Below are 8,792 nucleotides of genomic sequence, written 5' to 3'. Positions count from 1 at the left end.
AAGTTAGTCACTCATTGCTCATCTATAAAATATTTAAGAGCATGAAGTGCATCTGTGGCTTCAATTGCCTGGTTCGCAAGAGGAAAACGCAGAGGGCTTTGCTGCTAAATGCAAATGCATGCAGCCCGCTGATGCTTCTAGAGTCCTTTGGATGGAAGGCTGTAGGTCTCTACCACTTGCTCTTGAGAAGTTCCCCCCACGGCTCACTCATGGTGAGGGAGAGTGTTAAGGCAGTTTTAAGATTCCAGTCTGTCTTGGTTGTCTTCTCCGTGCACTTAGCCTTTCCAGTGAAAATCACAGATGACTCTCCTGCCAAATCACTAAATTAGCAAACTGATTAAATAACATGGCTCTGAACGCTAGTTTAGAGGTTCTGATTACGGGAGGCTCCGGAACGCCACCCCGAAGTGCAGTAAGATTGCTTCCACAGTGTAATCTGGGGAATCAAGCGTTTTCTCCACTAGCAAATCCATTAGCTCTGCCTGCCCCTTCTCGACACACTTCTAGCGCTGCCAAAATTGCTTGGAGGTTTGGAGGTGAGCAACGTGAATGTCTCAGGGTGTCAGATTTCTGCCGCTAGAGGCTCCTCTCCTCTCCCCAAACCTTTAAAAGCTGTTTGTATAAAATGTGTATGTGTGTGTATATATATATATATATGGAACTTTTTAGTCATAGGAAAAAGAAAGGAGATGAACTTTGCAGGTATGGTGGAGTGTTTTGGTTTGGATGTGAAATCTTCCCACAGGCACATGTGTTTGCACACTCGGTCCCGAGTTGGTGGCCCTACTTGAGAAGTCCTTTGAGAAGTTGGGTCTAGATGGTGGAGATGGCTCATGGGGGCAGGTTTATGTGTTTTTTGTTTTTTGTTTTTTGTTTTTTTTTTTTTGGAGACAGGGTTTCTCTGTGTAGCCCTGGCTGTCCTGGAACTCACTCTGTAATCCAGGCTGGCTTCGAACTCAGAAATCCGCCTGTCTCTGCCTCCCGAGTGCTGGGATTAAAGGTGTGCGCCACCGCTGCCTGGCGCTTTGTGTGAATTTCCAGGTCTGGGTCGGCTCCCTTTTTTCTAGTTGGCTTCAGTGATGTGACCTTGTGTTCTTTTCAACATAGACAGAACACCTTCCCTGCCAGCAAAAGGTTAGAAATCCTATAGGTAGAATGGTGGGCCTTAAGCCACCTCCCATGGGCCTAGAGAGATGGCTCAGCGGTTAAGAGCACTTCCAGAGGTCCTGAGTTCAATTCGCAGTGAGCACATGTGGTTCTCAACCATCTGGAATGGGATCTGATGCCCTCCTGGCTTGCAGGTGTCCATGCAGAGAGAGCATTCATATACATCAGATACACAAGTGAATCAAGTAAAGGAACCCACAAATAAACCTTCCCTCTTTAAGCTGTTTCTGTCAGGTATTTTGTGGCAGCCACGTGGAAGGTGGGAAACTGATGACACAGGTCAGTAAACAAAGGGCCCAAACGTGAGGGAAGCGAACAGTAGCTGTGTTGAGCTGGCACTCGCAGAGTGAAGACATCCGTCCAGCCACACCCTGCAGGTTATCTGGTACAGGGATGCCACCCACTGAGCTATTTTCAGCAAGACATTATGGAGGTTAGTTTATGAGTGTGGAAAGACTAACACAGTGGGGCATACCTGGGTAACTTCTCCCTTTGAGTGTATACACCTGTGAGATTCTCTCCTGGGTCGGGCTAGGGAATGTATGTTCAGCAGAGCTCTCTGGCGCCCCTGCACCAACCGTCCCCCCTCCCCCACCACCTCAGTGGAGAATGGGGATGATCCACTCTTAACTGCTAGTGAGGATGTTTGTACAGGCAGAGCTCTTTTGTGTGCTGGCTTCTTGTTGTCCATCAGGGTACAGATATGGCCTTGATGGAAGAAGTACAGTACTGGGGGTGGGCTCCACCATTGTGGACTCTAACCCTCTGGAACCGTAGCCTGAATAAACTCTTTTCTAAGTTGCCTTGGTCATGGTGTTTTTCACAGCAGTAGAAAAGCAGCTAATATATACTGTCCCTGAGCCCCAGCTCCAGCAGAGGCATGGCATATTCATTCAGTGAGCTAGCATGGTATGCAAACATTGGCGGGCTGCGTTGGCTGGCTGCTCATCCTCCTTCATACCTCTAATCTCTGTTCTGTTATGCTGAGGTTTGGGGCCAGGTGAGAGGTGCTAGCGTTTGAAACACTGCCATCCGGGGATTCTTGTTCTCATAACATAGCTCTCTTCTGGCCCCAGAGAGGGCCCTCCAGACTGAGGGCCATCTGTGTGTATTGCCCTGTGACTCTGGGTTTATGGAGAAGGTGACAGGAAGGTAGGTAACTGAGGTTTGGTGGAGACCACACAGTGTGGAGCCCGGTGCGGGGGCCACCGTGCAGTAAGAGCTCTTAAAGTGTGTGTTCACATCCTTCGCTTAGCTTATAGGGACCCGGTGTCTCTGGAAGCCACAGATCAAAAGTCAGTCAAGTGGATTCTATGACAGGAGCAGCTGTGCCTAACCCGATTTTCCTAATTATCCTCTAAATGGGATGCATCCTCGGAGCCACGCTGGCTATGTGTGCTGCATACTAAGAGGCAGCAGATCATGTCTTCGGAGATGGGAGCGAGGTTCTCATTTATGCATCCCGTGAGGTCCTCTCTTTAGGCAAGATTAGTGTTTATGTTCACTGAAGTCTGGCATTTTGGAAAGCCTTTCTTGGGCCATGCCGCACAGATACACAAGCCAGCCGGGAAGGAGAGCTTAAGGGCCAAGAGGGGGGCAGTTAGGCCAGCATTTTTTCTTTCTCTCTGTAAAGAAAAGGCAGATTAAACTATAGTCATCAAAGTGTGCATGCACGCATGAGTGTGTATGTATGTATGTGTGTGTGTGTGCAAGTGCATGTGGAGGTCAGAGGTCAACCTCAGGTACCATTCCTCAGGGCCCATCCATCTTTTAAAACATTAATTTTTTCTTTACATGTATATATACATGCATATATATATATATATATATATATATATATATATCCTCTTTTGGAGGCCAGAAGTTTCTGCCAGATCGCCTAGAGATGGAGTCTTAGTAAGTTGTGAACTAACTGCCTTCTGGATGCTGGGAACCAACTCAGGTCTTCTGCAAAGTGCTTTTTCTTTTCTTTTCTTTTCTTTTCTTTTCTTTTCTTTTCTTTTTTAAAGATCTATTTATTTATTTCATGTATGTGAGTACATTGTTGCTGTCTTCAGCCACACCAGAAGAAGGCACAGGATTCCCATGACAAATGGTTGCAAGCCACCATGTGGTTGCTAGGAATTGAACTCAGGACCTCTGGAAGAACAGTCAGTGCTCTTAACCACTGAGCCATCTCTCCAGCCCCAAGGTGCTCTTTTTTTTTTTTTTTTGTATTGTTGTTTGCTTTTGTTTGTTTTGTTTTTGAGATAGGGTTTCTCTGATTTGCCCTGTCTGTCCTTGAAGTTACTCTGTAGACCAGGCTGGCCTTGAACTCCTAGAGATCCATCTGCCTCTGCCTTCCAAGTGCTGGGATTAAAGGCATGTGCCACCACCACCTGGATATAGCCAGTGCTCTTAACCTCTGAGCTGTCTCTGCAGCCCACCCGTCTGTCTTTTGTTTGTTTGTTTGTTTAAAGGAGGATCTCCCACTGGGATGGGGGCTTGCCGAGTAATCTAGACAGGCTGGACAGCGAGTCTCTAGAATTGGAGTATCTTTGCCTCCTCGGTGCTGGGATAACAAGCGTGCACCTCCACACACAGCTCTAGATATGGATGCGGGGGCAGGGGTTGAACTCAGGTCCCGCAGCTGTGTAGCAAGCCATCTTCTCAGCCTCTGAGGCTGCTCTCAGTTGCTGTCAGCGGCATTTATGGGCTGAAAATCCATTTCTAACTATGGCAAGAGTCTCAAATCATCGTCCAAACTGCAGTGGCTAGAAAACCACCTCATCCTGCAGCAAGCGGAGCATGAAGAATAGGGTGAGCATGCGGCTCTCAGCCCTCACCAGGGAAGGATGCTACAAACGTCACCAAGAAGCAACTATTGTGTAATAGACTTGTGTTTAACATTGGATTCTGGTTTCTGCAACTCACTTGCCAGGACCCCACTGTCCTGTAGAGCACGTGTCAATTTTCCTGACAACAAATATCCCGTCTGTGGGTTTCTCTTCTTGAAACACAGGGGCCCCTGTCAGGAGCTGGGAGTCTGAAGCTCCTTTGCGATGTATGGCATTTTAGAAAGTGGGAATAGGGTTGGAGACACGGCTTAGCTGCTAAGAGTGCAGACTGCTTGTCTTAATTACTTTTCTTTTCTTTTTTTTTTTTAAAAAGATTTATTTATTTATTATATGTAAGTACCCTGTAGCTGTCTTCAGACACACCAGAAGAGGACATCAGATCTCATTACTCATTATGGGTGGTTGTGAGCCACCATGTGGTTGCTGGGATTTGAACTTCCGACCTTCAGAAGAGCAGTCGGGTGCTCTTACCTACTGAGCCATCTCACCAGCCCCTTAGTTACTTTTCTATTGCTGAAAGAAAACACTATGACCAAGGCAACTTATTGATTTACTTATAGTTTATGTGCTTCAGTGTTTTGCCTGCGTGTGTGTCTGTGTGAGGATGTTGGATCCCCTAGAACTGGAGTTACAGACAGCTGTGAGCTATCTTGTGGGTGCTGGGAATTGAACCTGGGTCTTCTGGAAGAGCAGCCAATGCTCTTAACTGCAGAGCCATTTCTCCAGCCTCTGACCAAGGCAACTAATAATAAAAGAAAACATAATTTAGGGCTTATATAGTTCAGAGGAGCATGGTAGCATGCAGACAGGCGTGATGTTGAGGCATCTGATGTGCGATCATCACACACACACACAGAGAAAGAGAGAGAAAGAGGATTACATGGAATGGCATGGGATTTTGAGGCCTCAAAGTCATATCCCAGTGACACACTTCTGCCAAAAGGCCACGCCTCCTCATCCTTCCCAAACAGTTCCACCAACTGGGGTCCAAGCATTTCACTATATGAGTCTGTGGGGGCCATTTTTATTTGAACTACCATGCTGCTGTTATAGAGACCTGAGTTTGGGTCCCAGTACTCACACCAGTATTAACTCCAGCTCCAGGGAATCCATACTTTTCTTTTGGGTTCTGAGGCACCTGCCCTCATGTGTACAAACCTACATGGACACTCTCATATATACATAATTAAGAGTAGAATAAATTTTTTTTTTAGAGGTAGGATTTGATCTGTCTTTACAGTATCCAAAGTAGAAACTAACAAAGGAATTTGAGTCTTCTGTGAGCTTGCTGGTGTCCGATAAAATAGTCACATCAATTTTTGAGTCAATGGCCCCTCCCTATGCCCAGAACAGCATCTGAAGCCTGCGTCTCAAACCTTGGCCGTTCTGTACCCTACCAGGACCAAGACAGCTCTCTTCCATTTTCTTTCTGGTTCCTGGGCCCTTCTCCTTTGCTCCATCCTGGTCAGTGATCCTCCATCTAGAGTACGCTGGGGCCTCCCAAAACAGTATGCATGTCTTGTGGGTGGGAATTCCTCTAGTGGGTTCCAAGAAGCCATGGGAGCTGGAGATGAATGATGGACAGCTTGCGTCCAGCTCTCAGGTCCCACCGTCTCTGTCCTCATCAGCTGTGTCCCCATCTCACAAGGGTGTCAGGACCTACATTTATGATCTTTCAGTGTCCTCCCAGCTTGTTAGCAAATTCTGTCTTAGGATGGAGATGCTTTCAAGACCCCTTTGGGCCTTTCTGTCCCTAACCCTGGCATACCAGGAGTTTGCCAATATTACCTGAAAGTTCTCTTCCCTCTGTCCCCCTTCCCTCTGACATGCCTTTGTCATGTCTATTAGTTGCTTTGCCTGTTACAAATGCAACTTAAGGAAGGGTTCATTTTGCCTTGCAATTTGAGGGTACAGACTGTCAGACTGGGGAAGGCAGGATTCTACTCAGGTCATTTTCTCCTGTGTGTGTGCCTGTGTGTGTGTCCTTTTATGTCTATTATATAGCTGCTGACAGAAAATGTGACCCAGATTAAAGGTGGATCTTCCCACCACAAAAGATCTGAATTTAGGATGGGTCTTCCCCCCTCAAATGATTCAATTAAGAAAAACCCTTCCCAGGTGTGCCCAGCTGTCAGTTAGGTTTTAGTTAACTCTAGGCGTAGTCAAGTTAACAACCAGGAATAGTCCTCGCACCTTTTTATTCAGTTTGGAGCCCAGCTCCTGGGACTGGGGGTGGGGGTGGGGTGCTGCCCACGATTGAGACCTGGTGTTGTCTGTCCCTCCTCAACCCAAAGGAGATAGATAATCCTCTGGGTACATCCAGAGCTTTGTTTCCAAGGTGATCAGAGTTCTCCTCCGGTTGACAATCAGATTAACCACTGTCAAGTGGGATTCAGGGAGTTTGCATTTCTGAGATTTCCGGGATCCTGGGGTCTCAGGCTCCCTGACAGTTAAGAGAGGGAAGTCAGCCTTAGCACTGAGTAGGCCAGGGAAAGCCAAATAAATGGCCTGTGCTGCCAAGATGGGTATGCTTTAGTAGAGATAAGAGCAGTCAGGAACTGGGCCAGGGTGAGAGATGCCTGGCCCAGGCCTGTGAGTTTTCTTCCTATCATAGTGGAGGGAGGCAACACTTTTATCTTGGTCTTTGGAAACCATCCTTCCCTAGCAACTCTCTCTTCCCTATTTCTTCCTAAATCCTGGCCCTCTGATCCTTCTCCTCCTACGGGGATCCCCACTGCGTCCATCCCACCCTTGCTTGTAACTCTTTAGATACTGGGCACCCCATTCTCCATGACAAATCCCAAGGAGAGTCCAGGCACATCCTAGCTGAACGGCCAGCTTGGCTACCCCCCCCCCCTCCTGCCAGCGTCAATATTTCCTGCACTGAACTGAAACCGCTCGCCAGAAGGAGTAAGGCTCTGAGCCAGTACCAAGGGAGAAGGAAGAAACACCTCCCCCTCACACACACCCCCTCCCAGCAGATTAGGTGCTGCTTGCGCCCCGCCCCGGTCCTGATAGCTCCTATCTCTGCTGAGCCACGCATCCACCCTTCTGCTGGAGCCACAGGCCATTTGGTTTTCCCTCTGCCTACGCCTCAGTTCTCATGCTGCCTCTACCCCGCAGCGTCTCTAGAAACACGTTCATTTCGCTTCTAGTAAACCTCCCTGCCTGGTGCCATCCTTGTTCATCATCTACTGTTGCCAAATCAGCAACAATCAATTTTGTGCAACACAAACCTGGCCATGTCTGTTAGCCTAGCATCCTTCCCTGGGGCCTGCGCTCTTCCTCCGGGTGCCCATGCTGCCCTGATTCTTCCAGCCCGTGGCTCCCATGGAACTCTTTGGCTGGGCTTGCCTTGGGGGAAGGGTCACTGTGTATGAGGCTACTGTCCCACAAAGGCACCCACTACACCCAAAGCATCGACTCAAGGGATGCCCTAGTCCTGCGCCATGATTCTGGCAGAGACTCAACATCTGACCGTACATGTTTGTGGGACTAATTGATTCTGGGCTTCCAGCACGGTGAGGCTGCACAAAAGGGGGCCGGTCGTGCCTGGCACTACGCGCAGGGTCCCGCTGTATTGCGGGCGGGGAGCTCAGCTGCAGCACCGGGGCCTCGGGGTCAGTAGGCAGGGGCGGGGAAGCCGCGGCCGCGCCCTCCTGGCCACTCCCCGGCCGGCGGTGGGTGGCGCGCACTCGCTTATGTCCTCCGCGCCACCACGATCGCCCACCCCGCGGGCCCCCAAGATGAAGAAGGACGAGTCTTTCTTGGGCAAGTTGGGCGGCACACTGGCAAGGAAGAAGAAGACCAGGGAGGGTGAGTGTGCCCCCGCGGCCCTTTGGCGCCAGCCGGGTGCCAGCGGTGTCCCCCCGTGTGTCCGCTCCCTGCCCGCCTCGGCGGCGCCAATGAGCCCTCCTGTCGCGCTCAGGCTACGCGACCTTTGGGACAGGCCAGTCCCTGTCCCTACGACCTTTGCGGTGCTGGCCCAGTACCTAGGACGTGCGTTCTGCTCTGGACACAGGCCTAGCAAGCTACTGTTCCTGTGCTCATCCTTGTCGTGTGACACTCTCGTCACAGTGATTGGACACATGCTGGTAGAGAGGACCGGCTCCTGTTTGCGTGATGCCTGCAAGCATGGCTCGGTCCCTAAACTGGGAGTCAATGAAAGGGCACAGGACACACAGGCCAGGAGCCTGGGGAAGCCTGGAACCAGTGCAAGGGCAGGGGGTGGGGGGCGGGGGGAGGTCATGCCCCCTGCGCAGGAAAGTAATTTTAAAACGACTTTTTACTTTCAAAACTTTAAAAAAACAAAACTGCAAGGGATGTAACTTCTCCGCCTCTGGCCAGAGCCCTAAGGTACCCAGTTCCCTCCCCTCCCCTCGCAGAAACATTCCTGAATTTTCTATTGTTTTTGTCCTGGAGGCTCTTGCCCTTGGGCTGAGATTCCCGCAGCTCACGAGGAATGGGAGGGGCTTTCTGAGAAAGGACAGGTAGAAAGAAGCTTCAGAGACAACAATTCCTGGGGACCCCCAAGTTAGGGTGTGCTGAGGGTCTCCTCCAGCCACTGGAGCCACACTGACTCCCAGAAAGCCTGGGCCTCCAGGGCAAGCCTTGCCTAGGAGGTGACTGATAATCACCGCGTGGGCCCAAAGGACCGCTGTGAGGTATTTACTCTTAAAGGGACCTCCAGGTCTTAAATTATGGGCAGACTCATTCTGGCCTTTCAAGGTGTCTTGAAAGGCAGGGCATGTGGGGAAATGCAGAACTTCTTTGATAGAATCCGTGAAG

At 49.8% G+C, this 8,792-nt stretch overlaps 1 protein-coding gene across 2 annotated transcripts in view; it reads left to right on the top strand.

The window, feature by feature from the left end:
• Positions 1-7,662: 7,662 nt before the first annotated feature.
• Positions 7,663-8,792, top strand: part of Parvb (parvin beta) — an 81,203-nt gene continuing 80,073 nt past the window's right edge. Inside the window, exon 1 of one of the 2 annotated variants that reach the window (XM_021183070.3) lies at positions 7,663-7,820. In XM_021183070.3, coding sequence (XP_021038729.1) covers positions 7,706-7,820 — 115 coding nt within the window. In that variant the 5' untranslated portion in view covers positions 7,663-7,705. The remainder of the gene's footprint in view (positions 7,821-8,792) is intronic. The other variant, XM_029470070.2, reaches the window with a different exon arrangement.

The sequence above is a fragment of the Mus caroli genome, unplaced genomic scaffold, assembly GCF_978045245.1.
Source record: "Mus caroli unplaced genomic scaffold, Mus_caroli_1 scaffold_16, whole genome shotgun sequence".
NCBI lineage: Eukaryota > Metazoa > Chordata > Mammalia > Rodentia > Muridae > Mus > Mus caroli.
The sequence above is the reverse complement of the archived record's forward strand: the minus strand, read 5'-3'. Positions and strand labels throughout refer to the sequence as shown.